Source organism: Symphalangus syndactylus, chromosome 5 (genome assembly GCF_028878055.3).
Source record: "Symphalangus syndactylus isolate Jambi chromosome 5, NHGRI_mSymSyn1-v2.1_pri, whole genome shotgun sequence".
Taxonomy (NCBI): Eukaryota; Metazoa; Chordata; class Mammalia; order Primates; family Hylobatidae; genus Symphalangus; species Symphalangus syndactylus.
The window spans coordinates 25,658,773-25,679,245 of NC_072427.2; the positions used below are offsets into that span (position 1 = coordinate 25,658,773).

A 20,473-nucleotide genomic window follows, 5' to 3' on the forward strand; every position below is an offset into this window, starting at 1 on the left:
AGAGACACCTAGCACAGACCTCTCCACAAAGATCAGCCCCAGTCAGGCTGCCCCAGGACCAAGGGGCAAGAGCATTCAATGCCAAGGACAGAGGTCCTTTGAGTGCACTGTGCCAGGTTACAGCAAAGAGAAGGATGACCAAACGGTGGTCAGGATATCTCCCAGGAAGGGGCCGGAAGCTCATTCTCAAACTATGAGAGAGACACTTTCTGGGGATTATGGTGCCATCTTCCTCCCACGTATGGCAAAGGGTTTAGAGCTCTGGCTCAGAACCTGGACCATTTTGCTTCAAATCTTAGTTCAGCAACTAACTGAAATCTCCCTGTGCCTCAGTTCCTCATCTGTAAAATGGGAATAATATTGCACATACCATGTAGGGATCAGCGGGAGAATATATGTAGGGTGTTAAGCACAGGGCCTGACACATAAGTGCTCAGTAAATATTAGTTACGGTGTCAGCCATGTCCCTAGCCACTCATGAGGAAATTGGAGCTCAGAGGAGTGAAGTGAGTGGCCTGAGTTCTTAGAGCTGAAAGTCTGTTTGATACCCAAACCCACACTCTCAGTCACTGCATCACCTGCCACTTTTGACCTGCACCAGATCTTCAGCTTCTATGAAATTGCCCCAAGTCCCCAGCCTCCTCCCCCTCATCTCTACAGGAGCAGAGCTCCAGTAATTACCACTCCAGTCGTTCATAAGGACCATTCCAAAAATGTGCTCATGGGCCTTGGAAATGGGGATCGGCTCTCCCAATCTGTTTCCAGGGCCTACAAAAAAAGCCTGACATGGGGGAGAGTTCATTAGAATCTGCAGCTGCTCTGCCGCCCAGGTCACTTGTCACCTAGAGAGCAAAGGTCAGGTATTTCCAAACTCCAGCCATGGACCAGGACTGCCACAAGGGCCTGGCATGAATCCACTGTGTTTCTAAGCCAGAGGTCAGATGGACGCCTCAGGAAAGCAGTGTGCAGTGGTGTGCCTGCCCCCGCCCTCGGCCTTCCTTCCACACCCCTGAGCTCCACAGCAGCCTCCCCTCCCTTCAGTGCATCCCAGGCCACTCTGCTCTTTCCTCTTCATCCCATACAGGCTTTGCCTTTCAAGACTTGACAGCCACATGGGGCTTGTAAAACTGAAACTATCAGGGTTTGTATTCACGTCATGAAAAACCAGGCCAGGCACTGTGGCTCACGTCTATAATCTCAGCACTTTGGGAGGCTGTGGTGGAAGGATCACTTGAGCCTAGGAGTTCGAGACAAGCCTGAGCAACATAGTGAGACCCCACCTCTACAAAAAATAAACAAAATTAGCCAGGCATGGTGGCACGTGTCTGCAGTCCCAGCTACTTGGGAGGCTTATGTGGGAAGATTGCTTGAGCCAGGGAGGTCAAGGCTGCAGCGGGCCGAGATCAGGCCACTGCACTCCAGCCTGGGTGACAGAGCAAGACCCTGTCTCAAAAAATAAAAAAAATTAAAAAATTAAAATTTTAAAAATGAAAAATGAAAAACCAAAAGACTGCCTCCTTCATGCGGCAAATAGTACCAGAGAGAGCACACCCCATGGCCTCTAACCCCAATCCGTCACCCCACTACCTCCAAAGAAAAACAGCGCCAACGTGATGTCCATGAACCAACAGATTAGCCAGACATCATTAGAAATAAAAATTTGGGAAAATCTCTTTGAAAACCATAGACTCAGCCATGACATTTGCAAAACTTAGTCACCATTTTATTTGTTCTGTGACAATAGTTAAACATTGCAAATTTTTCATCAAGATAAAAAAAAGAACCCAAAAGCACTATCTTATGGAGAATCCCACGACCTTCAGTCCAGGTGACCTGGGCTCTCTGCCCCAACCATTTCTCCACACACTGACTCTGTCTTTTCTCTCTCCCTCTCAACAGGTGAAGCATCTGCCTGCAGAGTCCTTAGTTCTCCCAGAGAGAAGACCATGGCCCCAAACCAGGGCTCAGATGCCCTGCTCTGATGAATCTCAGCTGGGAGTCCTCCTCCCGAAGTCTCACATGGTACCCTTGCTAAGGCAGGAGGAGGCAGAGGGCTGGCAGGGAATGCCCTGCTATCCACGGGCTCTTCTGCAGTGCCCACTCATTTCCCTCCTCTGGACTGAATCCAGAGAAATCACAGGGAAGCCCAGGAGAGACAGGGAGCTCCAGAAAAGCAGACTGGCCTTCCAGCCTGCCTCCACCAACCAGGGCTTCCCACTGCCTCAGCCTGACTCGGTGGCCCCATGACAGCTTCTTCTACACCATCAGTGATGAGGCACTCAGAGCTTCCTGAGGCAACGCCTAAAACTGTAGGTGCTAACTATGGAAAAGCCCCCTCCATCTGCCTGTCTGCATTTCCCACACGGAGCCTGACTCCAACCTTGGGCATCAGACAACCCAGCAGATGCTGAAGACACTGCCAGGTCCCCGGAGCACTGCCTCCCCCAGGTCAGCTCCTCCTTCCCATCACTGCCCTGGTCCCCTCACCTTAGGGGCTGCCCAGATTTCAGTGTCCCCTCTGAAAAATGGACAGCATGAGGGATCCTCAGGTGGTGAGACTGACTGTACCAATATCAACATCCAGGTTGTGATAGAGCACCATGGTTATGAAGGATGTTGCCACTGGGGGAGACTGCGTGAAGGTGTATTGGGATCTCTGTACTATTTCTCACAACTGCATGTGAGTCTACAATGACCTCAAAATAAAAACTTTAATTTAAAAAAGTGTGCAGCCCTGGCTGGGCACGGTGGCTCACGCCTGTAATCCAAGCACTTTGGGAGGCCGAGGCAGGCGGATCATGAAGTCAGGAGATCGAGACCATCCTGGCTAACATGGTGAAACCCCGTCTCTACTAAAAATACAAAAACTTAGCCAGGCATGGTGGTGGGTGCCTGTGGTCCCAGCTATTCGGGAGGCTGAGGCAGGAGAATGGTGTGGACCCGGGAGGCGGAGCTTGCAGTGAGCCGAGATAGTGCCACTGCACTCCAGCCTGGGTGACAGAGTAAGACTCCATCTCAGAAAAAAAAAAAAAAATAAAATAAATAAGAAAGTATGCAGCCCTAAAGTAACCACAGTTCTGATGTTGTGTAGGCCCAGCCATGGGGCTGATACACTTGATTATTCTCACTCGTGGTAATTATTATTTGTGGGTTTTTTTTTGTTTTTTGTTTTGAGATGGAGTCTCACTCTGTCACCCAGGCTGGAGTGTAGTGGCGCAATCTCAGCTCACTGCAACCTCCCCTACTGAGTTCAAGCAATTCTCCTGCCCCAGCCTCCCAGGTAGCTGGGATTACAGGCACCCGCCAACATCCCCAGCTAATTTTTGTATTTTTAGTAGAGACGGGTTTTCACCATGTTGGCCAGGCTGGTCTTGAACTCCTGACCTCAGGTGATGCACCCGCCTCAGCCCCCAAAGTGCTGGGATTACAGGTGTGAGCCACCATGCCCGGCCAGGTAATTATTTTTTTTAAAGTCACCATGAACACAGAATTAGCAAATATGGAATGACTGTTCCTAGAGGAAACACAGGATTAGGTTCCTACAAGCCTTTGGTCAGGAAATTTTTATCAACTAATCAAAACCTAATTATATAACCTTGTTTTGTGTGTGTTTCTGCTTAAAAATGCTTTATGTAATATATTTGGTTGATTCATGAACATTGAGCTGAGGCAGCAGCACTGTAACTTGCCTGAACAAAGCTTACTAACACGCATATTCTCTCCATAAGGCACATCACAGTCTTCCTGTGCTAGGGATAATAGACGGCACTTTAGCACTGCACTTGGGGCCATTATAAAAATAACAGCGAAACTGCCAAAAAAGCACAGATATGCAAAAAACATGGCACCAAACAGACTACAAAGGACACATGTTTACAGCATGAGCTGACACAAGAAGGCAGAGTAACACCTTGTCCAGCCTCACCTAGGAACAGGCTCACCGGGCAGCTCAAATGTTTCACTGCTCTGCACATGTCCACACATGCCCACAAAAGCTCTGTGAATGTTAATTTCGGACTTACAAATAAATGTTAGCAAATAGTTGTGAATTCTCAAATACAGAATCTGCAAGTAATAAGGATCGACTGTCCTTCTGATGGCCAGGTGGGGACACAGAGCAGCTGTCAATGTGGCTGAAGAGAACAGGAATGGGCGGCTCATGGTGCAGGGAGCCATCCCAGAGGGCTCTCCTGCTGGGTGTCTATAGATCCCATGGCAATAAAACACCAAGCTCACTTACCATTTCCAGCTCCATATCCAAGAGCTTGCAGGCACCATATACAGGAGGCTTAGCTGGAATAACACCAGAAAAAAAAAAAGGGTGCTGTGAGTGAGGCCACAGAACTCACTGTGTGGGAACAGAGAGCTGGGCACTAGCAGGGCCTGGACACTGGGGTCACTTACAGTCATCAGGTTTCATCTGTCCCATGGGCCTTCGGATTGGGGTGCCAGACACCACGACGGAGGAGGCACGGCCATGGTAGCCCACTGGTAAGTGCAGCCTGAGAAAGGAAGACAAGAGAACGCAGGGCATCAGAGCTGTTATATGTTGTCAATTAACTTTAAAAACTTCAAAAACTAGAAACAAAGAGTTGCCATATACACATGGCTCAAAAATCAAAAGGTGCTTGCAAGTTTCCATCCATGGATGAATGGATAAACAAACTGTGGTATATACATACAGTGGAATATTATTCAGCCTCAGAAAGGAAGAAAATTCTGGGCTGGGCGCAGTGGCTCACACCTATAATCCCGCACTTTGGAAGGCTGAGGCGGGCAGATCACATGAGGCCAGGAGTTCGAGAACAGCCTGGGTAACCTGGTGAAACCCCGTCTTTACTAAAAATACAAAAATTAGCCAGGCATAGTGGTGCACGCCTGTAGTCCCAGCTACTCAGGAGGCTGAGGCAGGAGAATCGCTTGAACCTGAGAGGTGGAGGTTGCAGTGAACCGAGATTGCACCACTGCACTCCAGCCTGGGCAACAGAGCAAGACTCCGTCTCAAAAAAAAAAAAAAAAAAAAAAGATACAGCCATGTCCTAACTCCCAGAGTCTTTATACATGTAATCAAGTTAAGAACCTCGAGACACGATCATCCTGAATTATCCAGGTGGACCCTAAATCCAATTAGAAATGTCCTTATAAGAGACAGAAGAGAAGAGAAGATGTAGAAAGAAGGAGAAGGCCACGTGAAGACAGAGGCAGAGACTGGAGTGATGTAGCTACAAGGAACGCCTGCAGCCCCCAGAAGCTGGAAGCAGCAAGGACAGGGACGGTCTTAGAAGCTTCAGGAGGAGATGGCCCTGCTGACACCTTGATTGCAGACTTATGGCCTCCAGAACTGAGGGGATAAATTCCTGTTGTTGTGGCTTTTTCTTACAGCAGCCCCAGGAAATGGATACAGACCCATACCACACCTCACACATAAAAGGAAATCCAGATAGATTCAAGATCTAAATGTACAAAGAAAGGCTATTACAGGCACTAGAAAAAAAAAAAAAACACAAAAACACAAAAAACTTCCAAATTCTTGGGGTGGAGAAAGCCTTTCTAAACATTACACAAAAGTAAATGCCATAAGGAAAATGATTGGCATGCCTGACTTTATGAAAACGCAAAACTCTAGGCCAGGCACGGTGGCTCACGCCTGTAATCCCAGCACTTTGGGAGGCCGAGGCGGGCGGATCACAAGGTCAGGAGATGGAGACCATCCTGGCTAACAGGTGAAACCCTGTCTCTACTAAAAATACAAAAAATTAGCCGGGCTTGGTGGCAGGCGCCTGTGGTCCCAGCTACTCGGGAGGCTGAGGCAGGAGAATGGCGTGAACCCAGGAGGTGGAGCTTGCAGTGAGCTGAGATGGTGCCACTGCACTCCAGCCTGGGCGATAGAGTGAGACTCTGTCTCAAAAAAAAAAAAAAAAGAAAGAAAGAAAATGCAAAACTCTGTATCTAGAAAGACTGGCAAACAAAGAAAAAAGATAAGATACTGGGAGAAAATATTTGCAATGCATTGCAACAAAGGGTTAATTTCTATCACTTATAAAACACTCTTTTAAACTAATAATAGAGAAATGACTGTATAGATAAACTGGCAGAGTATGCAAAAACATCTGTGAAAAAATGTATAAGGCCGGGCACGGTGGCTCATGCCTATAACCCCAGCACTCCGTGGGGTTAAGGCAGGCCAAGGCGGGCTGATCACTTGAGTCCAGGAGTTTGTGACCAGCCTGACCAACATGGCGAAAACCCATCTCTACAAAAAATACAAAAATTAGCCAGGCATGGTGGCATGCACCTTTAGTCCCAGCTACTTAGTGGGCTGAGGCAGGAGGATGGCTTCACCTGGGAGGTCAAGGCTGCAGTGAGCCAAGGTCATACCACTGCACTCCAGCCTGGGTGACCAAGTAAGACCCAGTCTCAAAAACAAAAAAGAAAAAGAAAATATATGTATGACACCGATTAACAGTTTCATCTCTGGAGAAGGGAACTGGATGGTGGCCCATAGGTGGTTGAGTTCTGTTTTTTTCATTGTTTACCCTTAAGTACCTTTTGAATTCTCAACCATGTATATATATATTGACTGTTTTTGTTGCTTTTAATTTTTTAAATGTTTGATAAATTATTTCGTAATATTTATGATATACAAAAACATGTAATAGGCTGGGCGCGGTGGCTCACGCTTGTAATCCCAGCACTTTGGGAGGCCGAGGCGGGTGGATCACGAGGTCAGGAGATCGAGATCACGGTGAAACCCGTCTTTACTAAAAAATACAAAAAATTAGCCAGGCGTGGTGGCGGGCGCCTGTAGTCCCAGCTACTCGGAGAGGCTGAGGCAGGAGAATGGCGTGAACCCGGGAGGCGGAGCTTGCAGTGAGCCGAGATTGCGCCACTGCACTCCAGCCTGGGCGACAGAGCGAGACTCCGTCTCACAAAAAAAAAAAAAAAAAAAACATGTAATAACACAAGTCACCACACACCACCAAGGAGCTAAAGAAACAACAGTTCACTTATCAAGTCCAATGCATTCTTGGGATCCCTCCCTGGTCTCACTCCCCTTCCTTCCTGCCCCTCACCCTAGAGGAAACTAGCATGGTCCTCATTTCTCTATATTTCTATACACTTTTATTACTGTACCATTTTTGGGGGGGGGTGGGGGGTGGGGTTTGAGACACAGTCTTGCTCTGTCGCCCAGGCTGGAGTGCAGTGGCGTGATCTCGGCTCACTGCAACCTCCACCTCCCAGGTTCAAGCAATTCTCCTGCCTCAGCCTCCCAAGTAGCCGGGACTACAGGCGCCTGCCACCACACCCAGCTAATTTTTTTTTTTTTTTTTGAGACGGAGTCTTGCTCTCTCGCCCAGGCTGGAGTGCAATGGCACAGTCTCAGCTCACTGCAACCTCTGCCTCCCAGGTTCAAGTGATTCTTCTGCTTCAGCCTCCCAAGTAGCTGAAATTACAGGCACCCGCCATCATGCCCAGCAAATTTTTGTACTTTTGTAGAGATAGGGTTTCACCATGTTGGCCAGGCTGGTCTCAAACTCCTGACCTCAGGTGATCTGCCCGTCTCAGCCTCCCAAAGTTCTGGGATTACAGGCGTGAGCCACCATGCCTGGCCGCTAATTTTTGTATTTTAAGTAGAGACAGGGTTTCACCATGTTGGTCAGACTGGTCTCAAACTCCTGACCTTGTGATCCACCCACCTCGGCCTCCCAAAGTGCTGGGATTACAGATGTGAGCCACCACGCCCAGCCCTACTGTATTTTTGTATCTTTTTATAAAAATGATATTTTACTGTGTAATTGTCTTATATTACCTACCCCTAAAAAACTTATTTTGTAAAAGACTGAGATAGATTTAAACTTATTTACATGGAGATATGTTAATGATTAAGTAAAAAAAGCAAATTTCAGCATGGCCTCGTTTTGTTAAGTAAAGAAATAAAATGCATATGTATGTGTACATACATGTGGTCATGCATGTGTAACCTGGAGCAAAGTACAGGAGGCGGCACACCCAACTTGTTCAAAGTAGTTGTCTCTGGTGAGTGGCTGAGGAAGAGCTCCCTTTTTAACCCACTTTGGTTCCTTTGTTGGATTAAATTATAAAATTCAATTGCATGCAATTACATGGCATGTAATATTTCAAAGAATTCAGATGAAAAAAAGGAGTTAGTCATCTCTCCCCATCCAGCCACTCCCCCTGAGGAAAGCAATGTTAATCTGGAGTTTAATATTTTTTGCCTTTCTCTATGCTCATACCAGCCTATGGAAATAATGTATGCATAAGTGTGTGTGTGTGCACGTGCACATGCGTGTGTGTGTGTGTTAAGCTGAAAAATAGCCCTCCAAAAGATATCCAGATCCTAATCCCTGGAGCCTGTGGATATTATTACATGGCAAAAAGGGTTTTGCAGGTGTGATTAAGTTAGGGATCTTGAGATAGGGATACTGTCCCTGGTTATTTGAGTGAACCCTAAATGTAATCACAAGGGTCCTTACAGACAGAGGCAAGGTCGAAGGAGGAAGTAGGAAATGTAACAGCAGAATCAAGTGGTTGGAGTGATATGAGGAAGGGGTCAAAAGGCAAGGGATACAGGCAAACTCTAAAGCTGAAAAGTCAAAGAAATGGGTTCTCTCCTAGAGCCTCCAGAAGGAACCAGCCCTGCTGACACCTTGACTTTAGCCAGTAAGACTGATTTTCAACTTCTGGCCTCCAGAACTAGAAGAGAATATATTTGTGTTTTAAGCCACCAAGTCTGTGGTAATTTGTTACAGCAGCAACAAAAACTAATACAGTGTGTATGTACATAAATATTTTTTGTGCTTTTTTTATAAAAGTGAGACACACTTTACCTAATTGCCTATAGTTTACCTATTTCACTTAACATTGATCAATGTACATCTCTCTTGATCTAAATTTTCCACTAGCTGCAAAACATTTCATATTGTGAATAGACCAATTTTTCAACCATTCCTCCACTGGTAAGCATTCAGATTACTTCCAGTTCTGGGCCACTAGAAACTCTGCTAATTAACATCCTTGCTCTTGGATACAACCCACTGGTGCTTTTATTTCTGTAGGATAAATGCATGAAAGTGAGCATTGCAGGTCAAAGAGTAGACACATTTTAAATTGTAAATGTTTACTTTACATATTTTCTGTAGTGTTTGGATTAATTCCAGTAAATATATGTTACCTTTATAATAAAGACTATGTACATAAAGCTAAAAAGTCACAGCTGCGGGCCATCTTGCATCAAATATGGCTAGAGAAGGCCTATTTGCTCTTATTCTGCAGAAGGACATGGGGCAAGGATGGCTGCGGCCCCCACACTCAGTTTCAGACACAGTCAACACTCATTTCCCAGGTCCTGGCTCTCCTCTCACTTCCTGGTGCCCCTGCCCTTTGGCCACTGGGATCCTGGCACACAGGTGACAGCCAGCTCTTCTGGGGCTGGGCAGTCCACTGGGTCATCACTGCCAAGGACACTCAGATAGACAGGTTGAAGCTGGCTGGGGACAAATACAGGCTGGAGCCTGTACAGTGCAAGAGTCTCAAATATTTGCCCATCTCACGTGGGAGCCTGGAACCTGGAGCCTGGGTTCTGGTCTCAGATTCACCCCTGCCTTGTTCTGCAACCTTGGCCTTGTTGCTCAACATCTCTGGTTTGGAACTGCTCTCTCTCCCTTTCTTTCTTCCTCATCTCGGTTCTAACAGACTCTCCCCTCATGGCATAGCCTACTGGAGACACTCGAGAGAGAGTAAAGCCCCATCCCTAACCCAGCTCCTGTGTGTGACTGATGGCACCGGGGCCTGGGGTGTATGCCTGCCACTGCGTCCAGGCCCTCTTCAGTTCCAAGGAACCATCACATCCAGGGGACAACACAGAACAAAGGGCAAGGACCCCAGCTCTGCATCCTCAGCTTGGTCAATGGCCTGATCTGGGGGGCTGGGAGACAGGCTGTGGCCCTGTTGTGCTCAAGCAAGTTGATCCTTCTCTGAGCCCATTTTCCTGTCTGTAAAATGGGGCTTACAATCATGGCCTTGTGACATTACAGAACTACTATGAGGATCAAACAAATGAATAAAACCGATCACATGTTGAGGAATATACAGTACTGGGCACATCTGAGGATTCTCATTCATCAGAAAATGTAAGTATGCAGCATGCTAGAGTCTAAGACTTGCCCATAGTATGATAATACACAGCTTAGAAATGAAAGACTCCAGAAGGAGCATAGTGATTAAGGGAATCTAATTCCGACCCCTGCTGTCCAAAGAAGCTTAAGGGACTTGCCCTTCGATCCCACAGCAAGTCCTATGCCAAGCTGAGCAGGAGACCAGAAGCTGAGACCACTGTTTCCAGAGGTTGCAACATCATAACTGCTTTTCCTCCCCAGTTTACTTTAAGAAGAACTTGGCAGCTCCTGAGACAAACATGCTGCTGGAAATGAAAAGAAAGACTTTGAACTTATGCAAACATTTGGCCCAGTTCATACCAATTTGGCATCAATGCATTCTCCTTGTCCCTGAACATGATTCCGACGTTGGTAGCATGCTGCCGAGAGGAATAGAAGTCTGTGTAGTCTCCTGCAGAGGAAAGACCCAAGAGATCCCATCAGCAACCCAGATGCCTCAGAAAGGAGAATGGACTGTTCCAAGCACTGGCGCCATGAGTGTGCACACAATACTGTTTATACACCCAGAGCTCAGCCTGCAGCCAGCAGTGACAGCACAAATGCAATATAAAATATCCTCACTGAAGATTTGTTCTTAGAGCCCTCAGCTGAGAAACAAGTAAGAAATCAGGAGTCCAGACTTTCTGAAACTGACAGTGGAATGTGAACACCAAGTGGCTATACCAACCCCCTTCTCAGGCTCCCCACTTTTACCACACACAACTGCCATTCCCAAGTTCCCACAGGCTCCCCCACCACGCCTATACTGATTGACTTCTCCCTTGTCCCTGTGTGTTCAAATCCTGGCAACTCTTTGAGGCCCACTCCTCCCTGAAGCCCTCCCTGCTCTCTCTAGCAGGATCTCTTCCCCCTCCAAATCCCCTCCCCTGAATCCTTCTGGGGCAGGCTTCGCTTCCCACTGGTGCTCTGGTTATGTGTGTGCACATCTTTGCTAGATGGTGGACGTTCCAGGACAGCCCCAGCCCAGTCCTCATTTTCTTGGACTCTGCCCGAGTGCCAAGGACAAGGGCTTCCACGCTGCAGATGCATATTGATTATGATGAACTGAACGGACTGGCCAGCAAGCTGTAGGCATATCTATCATTCGGAGAATTAAAAATCTGAAAGAAAAACCAGTTGGGACAGTCTGCCTGTTTTATCTTCCTAAATGTCTCCTCAAAAAAAAAAAAAAAATGCTGGATATTCATCAATACCAACAGCCTAGACTAGCAACAGTCATGGTGAAGGGTGAGGAGAGGAAGAGAAGCCCACGGGGCAGGTGAAGCCTTAGCTGCTGCTTCCCATCTTCGCTCCCAATGCACAGAAGTAATAGCTGAGAGATTTTTCAAAATAATAAATCCATAACAAAAAAAAAAAAAAGAAGAAAGGGCACCATCAGTCAACCAGACATGATATCCCTGAAAGACATATGGTTTGCACAACAGCTGGTTTGCCAAAAAAACAGCACAGTCCCATGAGTGCACAGGAGTGGGGAGTGAGAGGGGCTGGGAGGAGGCAGGTGACTCGGCCCCTGTCCCCAACCCCATCCTCCAGTCAGCTTAGCCCAAGCAGCCCAGCAGCAAAGGACTCTCCCCTGACAGCAGGAGCTGTTCCAGAGAGGCAATGTACCCCAGGGCAGGGTCAACCGGCCCCTCAGCTCACAGGTGCCCGGGTAGCCCAGCAAAGGAGGCCTGTGCACAAGGAAGTGGGCTGTGCTTTGGGCCGCAGGCTGAGCCAGCCTCTCTCTGCTTCAGGTTGAGAGTTTCAACAGCTCCAACTTCCTGAATGACTGTCCAACCAGACATCCTGCCATGTGCTCAAACTGGGGCCCTTCATAGCCCTCTGGCCTCTTTCCTCAAAACTGCTGACTCACAGACTGAGCTCAGAGAACTTGTCCCATAGCCTTTGGGGGAAGGAGGGCAATTTGCTGTGCAGGGAGCCATGTAGCTAGTCATGAACTTGAGCAGTCTGCAACTCACTACCTGAGGCAAGATATAGCCTGAGTGAATGCCGGGCCTGGGTGCTGAGAAAGGTCAGTGATGAGGAGAGGGTAACAGCCCCAGAGCCCCTCCTCCATCTCCCCCCACCTCCAGCAGGGACCCTCCACCCAGATGCAGAACCAAAGCACCTGGCAAGCCCTCTTGGCCCAAGAAGCTGCTCCGTTCTTGTCTTGGTGAAGAGATTGCACTCACCTATGGCGGCTGGAAGGTGCATCGTGGCAGAAGCCTGGGAGATGAATGCACTGAAAGACAGAACCAGGGGCTTCGAAGTCAAGTAGGCAGCAAAGTACGGTCTCACCCACAGGCTCAGTCCAGACCATCCCCAAGACTATCCACAATCTCCAGTGGGCACCTCCTGGCTGGCCTGGGGCCAGAGTTATGCTGAACCTTTCACAGCTGAGCGGACATCCACCCACTGAAGCCGTTTCTATATTCTACCCTAGGAAATGGGACTAGACAAGTGGAAACTCTTTCCTACTCTAGAAACCAGACGAGGGCACAGATGATGCTAATGAGGACCAGCTGAGTGAGAGAGAGGGCCAATGGGCCTGGCCTGGCCTAGCTTGGGCAGCTCCGGTCCAGGCAACAAGGCAATCCCAGTCCCTCCCAAAGCCCTCCCATCAATATGCAGCTCAGGCAGCGGCTGGATGGGGGCAGGTCTGACTTGGCCACACTAAGGCTGCCAAGCTGTGACTCAGAATGGCACTGACAACCACACAGCCCTCATCTCCTCTGCTGCATCCCCTCATCTCCCCCATGACCACATGCTTCTCACCGCTTCCGAAGTTCGGTGTCATCTCTGAGCCTGGCTTGGCTCACAGACAGCAAGTTCTGCAAGAACACTCTCGCCTCCTTCCAGGCAGCCTGACCCAGGCCCATGAAGCTGTTGAGTGTAGGCTAAGACCCAAAACACGGAGAAAGAAGATCACGCACAGGAAAACCCAGGGAGTATCCCTCCTGCCAATGGGAGGCCAGCCAGCCTGCCAGCCCCTGCCACTTCTCTCCTGTTCACTCAAACTCTCAGGACCTCTGCTCTTAGTTTTGTCATTTATTCATCAATCTGGAGAAAAGCATATCCTCTCTTGACGTTGCCTCATGCCCTCATGCACCTGCACACAATTGTCCAAGCCCAGGAGCTGCTACCTGGCACAGCAACTGTGCTAAGCTTGGCCTGGCCCACAGTTGAAGGTGGCCATGTTCTTCCAGTAGAGGCACACTCCAGTCTGCAGAGTGATCACAGCCTAAACTAATTCCTTTCACATCAGTTAAGAAGAGGTTTTGGGCCAGGTGTGATGGCTCATGCCTGTAATCCCAGCACATTGGGAGGCCGAGGGGGAGGATAACTTGAGCCCAGGAGTTCAAGATCAGCCTGGGCAATATAGTGAGACTTCATCTCTATAAAAAAAAAAAATCGTTTTTTTTCCCACTCTGTCACCCAGGCTGGAGTGCACTGATGTGATCTCGGCTCACTGCAACCTCTGCCTCCCAGGTTCAAGCAATTATCCTGCCTCAGCCTCCCAAGTAGCTGGGATTACAGGCGTGCACCACTACACCCAGCTAATTTTTGTATTTTTAGTAGAGAGGGGGTTTCACCATGTTGGCCAGGCTGGTCTCAAACTCCTGACCTCAAGCGATCTGCCCGCATCGGCCTCCCAAAGTGCTGGGGTTACAGGCGTGAGCCGAGAGGTTTTTTAATTTAAAAAAAGAAGAGGCATAGCAGAAAAAGCCCTTGTAGGTTCTAAGAGTCAGAATTCCAGTCCCAGCTCTGATACTTCTAGCTGTGCAGCTTGGGAAAACCACATCTCATTCCAGAAGTTCAGGTCCCCATCTAGATGCTCAGGCCGCCATAGGAATTCCAATTCCTGTGCCAGAGGGTGGTCAGGAGGATTGAAGGAGAGGATGTGTGCGAAGCTCCTGGCACACAAGAGGTACCCATAAATCCCACCCGCCTTCCTGACCCATGCCATGAGAAGATGCTATATCAAAGTAGCTGACCGTTTACAGGGAAGCAAATTCATGCCCATCCCATGTGAACATGTACTTCAGGCTGACTCCTCCGTGGCTGCTTCCGCAGAAATGGAGGGCAGGGCTCATAGCTCCCTCCCTTGGGGGCCCACACAGCCCTTGGACAGGCACAGGCTCAAACAGCCTGACAAGGAAAGTAACCAGAGTTCCTGAAGAGCTTCATCTCATAGACAACTAGGAACGACCCAGGACTGCAGACACTGACACTTTTTTCACCTAGGAACTCGCCCTGAGGTGAGAAGCCACCCTGAATTGTCCCAAGGCCACTTCCTACCAGTTTGTCTGTCTCAAAACAACCGCAGCCTTATCCAAGTATAACCTCTGAGACCTCCGATGGCATTACCTCTATCGGAAATGGAACGCAAGGAGCATTCTCCTGTTGGCATCCACAGTAAGTGCCACTGAGGTCAGGGACAAGTCGTTTCACAATGTCCTACCTGACTGAAGACATCCTGGTGTTTGGAGAGGACAGGACCAGTAAAGAGGTGCTTGATGACGCTGAGGTCCAGGATCTGGTCGCCAATGGCTACGCCTATCCTCGGTCTTGGCTAGGAGGAAGACGACAAGGTCAGCACCAGAAAAAGCCCCTGGCTGGGCTTGGCTCATTTACTCAGAAAGCCTGTCTACTGAAGAGCCCGTGGGTCCCCCTTTAGGTGGCCCTGTATGCAGAACAGACTGAAGAACTATGTTCTCAGCATCCTGCCCCAGCTCCCTTGTGCCATCTCTACTTCCAGGACTAAAAGGAAAAAGAATCTGTGTTCCCTGAATGGGAAATAAATCAAATATCCCTTGGACTGGGGAAGAGCAGTCAGCCTGGTCCTAGCCACTTAACCTGGGCAAAGACCCCTGCAAAGTTCCCTAGGCACTACATAGATGCCTCCAGTGATGAGGAGCTCACCACCTTACCAGGATGTTGGATTATTTTCCAGGTTTAACCTAGGCCTTGACTAGGGTAATCCAGTTGTGCAGTGGAGCACGAGTGCCCAACGCACAGTGCTGAGGGCTGGGTGGCTTGGATGAATGAGCTCTGTTGTAGCTCAAATGGAGGAGAGCTCAGGTTGTAAGGGAGCTTCAGGAAGCCAGACGGCTCAGAACATGCAAGGCAAGTTCCTTTCTGCACCACAAAACCCCAGCATCAACAAAGATGTCTTCAATATTTGTGAAGTCCCGGTCTTTGTCTCCACAACCCTGAGCTTTGCTCGTCAACAAGAACCCGAGGGCATGTTTGCAGACTCAACTTCCTGGAGCTCTGTCCTGAGCCAGGCTTCCAGCTCTCCTGAACCATCAGCTTGGCCATTTCAGTGCCGGCGAGCTTAGTGGTGGGATTATTGGCTGGCCTTATCTCCATTGGCTGCTCATTGGGGTGGGCTGAGAAAAGGTGGCCATTTCTCCATGCATGTCAGCTCGTGGAATTGGGGTAGACCAGAGCCAGACTCCTCATCTGAGGTCCCAGCAGAGCCTACCCTAGAAGAGGCTGCCTGGAGAGCTTAGCTACTCATTCTCAGCCCCACTGCCAACTCCCTGGGCCTCAGTCTTCCCCTCCTGAAAATGGCAAATCTGCTGCAGTAGGCAAAGAGCTGAACCACCTGGATCCAAGTGGCTTTCCATTCAGGGAATGTGCAGGGCGGACCCTTGGACCACATCTCTGACCCTGGTCCCCACACCCAGCTGAAGGCAAGAAGGAGTCACCACCAGTGAGCAACCTCCAAAATGGGGTCACAAGTGCAGCTGCCTGCTGCCTCAAATGCAAACAAAGCTTAGAAGCTTCAAACTTGTGCTTCAAACTATGACCTGAGGACCCAGAAAAAGTCTGAGAGAGTGAGTCCCTATACTTTCAACCTTAGGAGTTATTTTCTTCAGCACAAAACTGGAGGGGGTTCACAGGTCAGACCCAGGATTCCTGGGCTCCAAGTCTGCTCCCTCATTCACCATCTTATCATCTTGGACAAGTCTCTGGGCCTCAGTTTCCCATCTGCAACTTGAGAGAAACAAACTAAGGAGGAAGACTGCATTTGTCTAACTTCAAGAGAATGAATGTGCATTGCCTCTGTTTTAAAATAGTTGGTCATATCTGATATAAAGTTGTCCAAAGGAAAGCATTACCCAACTCCCAGCCTGACATAGAGGGGGAAGCATGGGATTGGTGTGGGCGAAGGATTACCCAGGTGCCGAGGCAAGAGACTGAAGGCACAAACTGTAGCTATACTGCTATACAGTTATAATACAAATTAGATATACAGATTATCATGGACAATTACCAATCATTAGTATAAACATTATTAATCATTAGCTTTTAGTATTACTCTTTGTTGCATTACTAATATAACCTAGGAGTAACCGGCAGGTATAGGGTCAGGTACTGAAGGGACATTGTGAGAAGTGACCTAGAAGGCAAGAGGTGAGCCTTCTGTCATGCCCGCATAAGGGCCGCTTGAGGGCTCCTTGCTCAAGCGGTAACGCCAGTGCCTGGGAAGGTACCCGTTACTTAGCAGACCGCAAAAGGGAGTCTCCCTTTCCTTGGAGGAGTCAGGGAACACTCTGCTCCACCAGCTTCCTGTGGGAGGCTGGATATTATCCAGGCCTGCCTGCAGTCATCAGGAGGCCTAAACCCCTCCCTGTGGTGCTGTGCTTCAATGGTCACACTCCTTGTCCATTTTCATATTTCTCCTGTACTCCTGGTTCCTCTTGGAAGTTCTTAGAAGATAGCGGTACAAGAAATAATGAAAGTCTTAAAGTCTTTGATCTTTCTGATCAGTGCATAGAAGAAAATGCTGACATATGCTGCCTTCCCTCTCTGCTTCGGCTACCTGAAAGGGAAGGGCCCACTGTCCCATGATCACATGACTTGCTTGACCTTATCAATCACTCGGACGACTCACCCTCCTTACCCTGCTCCCCTTGTCTTGTGTGCAATAAATATCAGTGCACCCAGCCATTCGGGGCCACTACCGGTCTCTGTGTCTCAGTGGTAGTGGTCCCTCGGGCCCACTTGTTTTCTCTTTATCTCTTTGCCTTGTGTCTTTATTTCTTACAATCTCTCATTTCCGCACACGGGGAGAACACCTGCTAAGCCCCATAGGGCTAGACCCTAGGGAGCGTGACAGATGTGGGGATCAACCCCATATCTGCCTCTTACTGGCTGTGAGATCTGGAGCATGATGCTTTGCCTCTCTGGGCCTCAGTTTCCTCATCTGTAGAATGGGGACACTAACTTCACAGTAGGTTTATTGTGAGAATTTAATTAATATCTGTAAATCTCTCACCACAAGAACAGACACAGGGCAGACGCCATTCATGCCACAAACATTTAGAGAGCATCTTCTCAGCACCAGCACTACACAAAGGCTGCTGAGGCCCTGGGAACAGTGACTTGGTTTCTTCTCTCCAGAAGCAAAAGGAAACACAGGGTGTGGTGAGAGATAACCAAGGCTGGGCTGCAGCAGGGAGTTCATTCAGAGAGGGTGCTTAGGAGGTGACATTTAAGCTGAGTCCCAAAGAGTGAGAAGGGGCCAAGCATATAGAGAGCAGAAGGAAGAGTATTCCAGGCAGAAGGAACAACATGTGCTAAGGCCTGAAGGCAGGAAGCTGCTCTTAGCACATCTCAGAGACTCAAAGGCAGCCAATGTGGCTGGAGAGAGCAGAGGCCAAGAGGCAGCGGCACGGCCAGACCACGGGGACTTTAACAAGGCACCCGGCAAAACCAGCTCCACACTACTACAATCCCGTTCTCAGAGGCCACCACCCCTACCTTCACAGAGAGCACCCCTGTACACCTTACTAGTCCATGAGCAACCAGAAATGGAAGGAAGGCATCTCCTGTGTCTCCGATGCCAACTTGGAGCCCAGGCAAAGTCTGGACCAGAGTTGGGGTTCATAAGCATTCGCTGAATAAAAAAAATGAATCAAGTGATGGCTGGATTCATTGTTATTCCACTCAAATTAGGAAAGGCTGACTGCTGACATGGGGGAAGAGAGGTTTTGCCTTGGCAACTAGTCTTGCCTGGCAAGGCAGCCATCACCGTTGGAATGTCCAATGCCTGCAGAGAAAGCTTCGGAAGAGGCTCGTTCAGCTGGAAGGCCAAAGGGCCAACTCTCCACCCCCAGCACTGTATCAGAGAACAGCGGGATGGGGCTCTCTCTTCCAGACATCCGTAGTGGCTGCCCTGCACATTCTGATGCTGAAACAGCAGGACACGGTGTCTGAAAACACCTAGCCACACTCTAACGGACATTAATTCGATTCCCCTGAGAAAGCAAGTCAGAGCCCCCTACTGGGGTGTGCCTGCCTCTCACAAATGTTTCTGTCTAATGGATTTGTGCTCCCAGGAAAGGTGAGGGAGGACACATCTGCCGAGGGCAAAGTGTTCGAGGAGGGCAGAGGGAGGGCTCTGTCTGCAGAAAGGTTGTTGGCCATCACAAGTTAAGGTTTAATGTGCCTCAGATTGTGTCCTCCAGGGGATTGAGTGTCCACTTTCTGTGTCCTCGCAACATCTGGTCAGCCTGGCCAGATATGAAACCACAAGTTGACTCTTCTAGACCAAAGCACTCACTGCAGACAGGCCCACAAAAGGCCAGCCACTTGCGTCCAATGACAAGCCATGGGGGAAGGAGGGGACCCTACTTTCCAGGAAGAAGCCAACTGCCAGGCCCCTCGTTTAGCAAACATTTCCTGATTCTGGGGTTCTATGGCTTACAGAGCTGAATCAGGAGTTTACCTTTAAAGTTGGGAGCAGAAATCTAAGCCAAAAATATCATCAACAAATCCAAGGGAATCTGCTTTTCCAACCTAGGGACCCTCTTGTTATCTATTTGCTGATAAACCCCCAGTTTTCAAATACTTCTTTCTACCAATTAGACTACACCGACTTAGTCAAAGTTTGTTTCCCTGCCCTCTTTCTTCTGATCAGTAGGGGAATGCCAGGGAGCCCACACCAGGAGCTGAAAGAATTTCAGCTCCTGGCAGAGACACTTGCCATCTTAGATCTCACAACTCTAAGCCAAGAAATGCGCTTGCCCCTCTGACCTGCTACGCATACCAGGTTATCATTTCCCGGATTCTAGGGTTAGGGGCTATCCAGCGAGATGAACCACCAGCCCTGACCTGGCCTCTCGGGCGAGAGAAACACACCGCAACCACCTCGGAGTAGGCAGCCTGCCTGTGTGCTCCAGCTTCCGGTAACAGAATCCTGCTTGCTCTGCTTGTCTGGGAGAGTGACACGATTCATTTAATTTTGCATTTAATTCTCAGCAAACCTGCGGACACTGAAGCTGAAAAGTTAAATAACGTGCACAGCTAGAAAGTTACGAGGCGGGACTCGAGCCCATAGTCACTCTCACGGAAAGGATCTTAAGAGAAAAATGGCCCAAGCCTCCATCCCGCCCCTCATTCCACTCCATTCCACTCCACTCCACTCCACTCCACTCCACTCCCTCCCCGCGCCCGGAAGCCAAAGCCCCACTGCTCACGTCGCCTCTGGTCGAGAAGACGCCGTAGGGCAGATTGTGGATGGGGAAGTCGGAATCCTCGGCCACCGGGATGAAGGACATGCTGGAGAGCACCCGGCACGGATGCGGGCCTAAGGTGGCGTGCGGGGAGCGGGACTGAACTCGGCGGCTGTGGTCAGGCCAGGCCCCGCCCCCCTGCCCGCCCCCACGGCCTGCCCGGGTGACACAGCAGGGACCCCGGAGGCTCCTGCCTGACTTTTGGTCTCACCGTGAACACCCCGCCCCCGAACCCCGAACTCTGCCCCTCCCCTACCCGGACCCCCGCCAGCTCCAGGTCCTCCACAGTCTCGCCCGCCCTTCCAGAGCCCCGCCCCTCCCCTGGCCCCGCCCCCGTGAGCCGCAGGTCCTCCAGTCTGTCCGCCCTCCCCCAGCCCCGCCCCTCCCCTTGCCCCGACCCCGCGAGCCCCAGGTCCTCCACAGTCTCACCCTCCCTCCCCAAGCCCCGCCCCTCCCCTCGCCCCGCCTCCGCAAGCCCCAGGTCCTCCAGTCCCACCTTCCCTCCCAGAGCCCCGACCCTCCCCTGGCTCCGCCCTGCAAGCCCCAGGTCATCCAGTCTCTCCCTCCCTCCCTCAGCCCCGCCCCTCCCCTGGCCCGGGTCCCCGCGAGTCCCAGGCCCTCCAGTCTCTCCTCACTCCCCGAGCCCCGCCCCTCCCCTGGCCCCGCCCCCGTCCAGATCCCCTCCCTGTCCGCAAGTCCACGTCGGGGAGATCTGGTTCCAGCCCCCGCTCGGGGCAGCTAACTGGTCCTACCGAGAGCAAACCCTAGCTT

General features: G+C 49.9%; 1 protein-coding gene across 3 annotated transcripts in view; it reads right to left on the minus strand.

The window, feature by feature from the left end:
• Positions 1 to 20,473, minus strand: part of FAH (fumarylacetoacetate hydrolase) — a 33,787-nt gene extending 13,314 nt beyond the window's left edge. The window contains exons 1-9 of one of the 3 annotated variants that reach the window (XM_055277487.2): positions 20,455 to 20,473; positions 19,667 to 19,776; positions 14,638 to 14,748; positions 12,951 to 13,072; positions 12,368 to 12,417; positions 10,497 to 10,587; positions 4,405 to 4,502; positions 4,241 to 4,293; positions 682 to 781 (exon numbers count right to left, since the gene is read on the minus strand). In XM_055277487.2, the coding sequence (XP_055133462.1) occupies positions 682 to 781; positions 4,241 to 4,293; positions 4,405 to 4,502; positions 10,497 to 10,587; positions 12,368 to 12,417; positions 12,951 to 13,072; positions 14,638 to 14,748; positions 19,667 to 19,747 (706 nt within the window). In that variant the 5' untranslated portion in view covers positions 19,748 to 19,776; positions 20,455 to 20,473. Of the gene's footprint in view, positions 1 to 681; positions 782 to 4,240; positions 4,294 to 4,404; positions 4,503 to 10,496; positions 10,588 to 12,367; positions 12,418 to 12,950; positions 13,073 to 14,637; positions 14,749 to 19,666; positions 19,777 to 19,958; positions 20,026 to 20,454 lie in introns of those variants that run through there. The other 2 variants (XM_055277488.2, XM_063638639.1) reach the window with 2 other exon arrangements.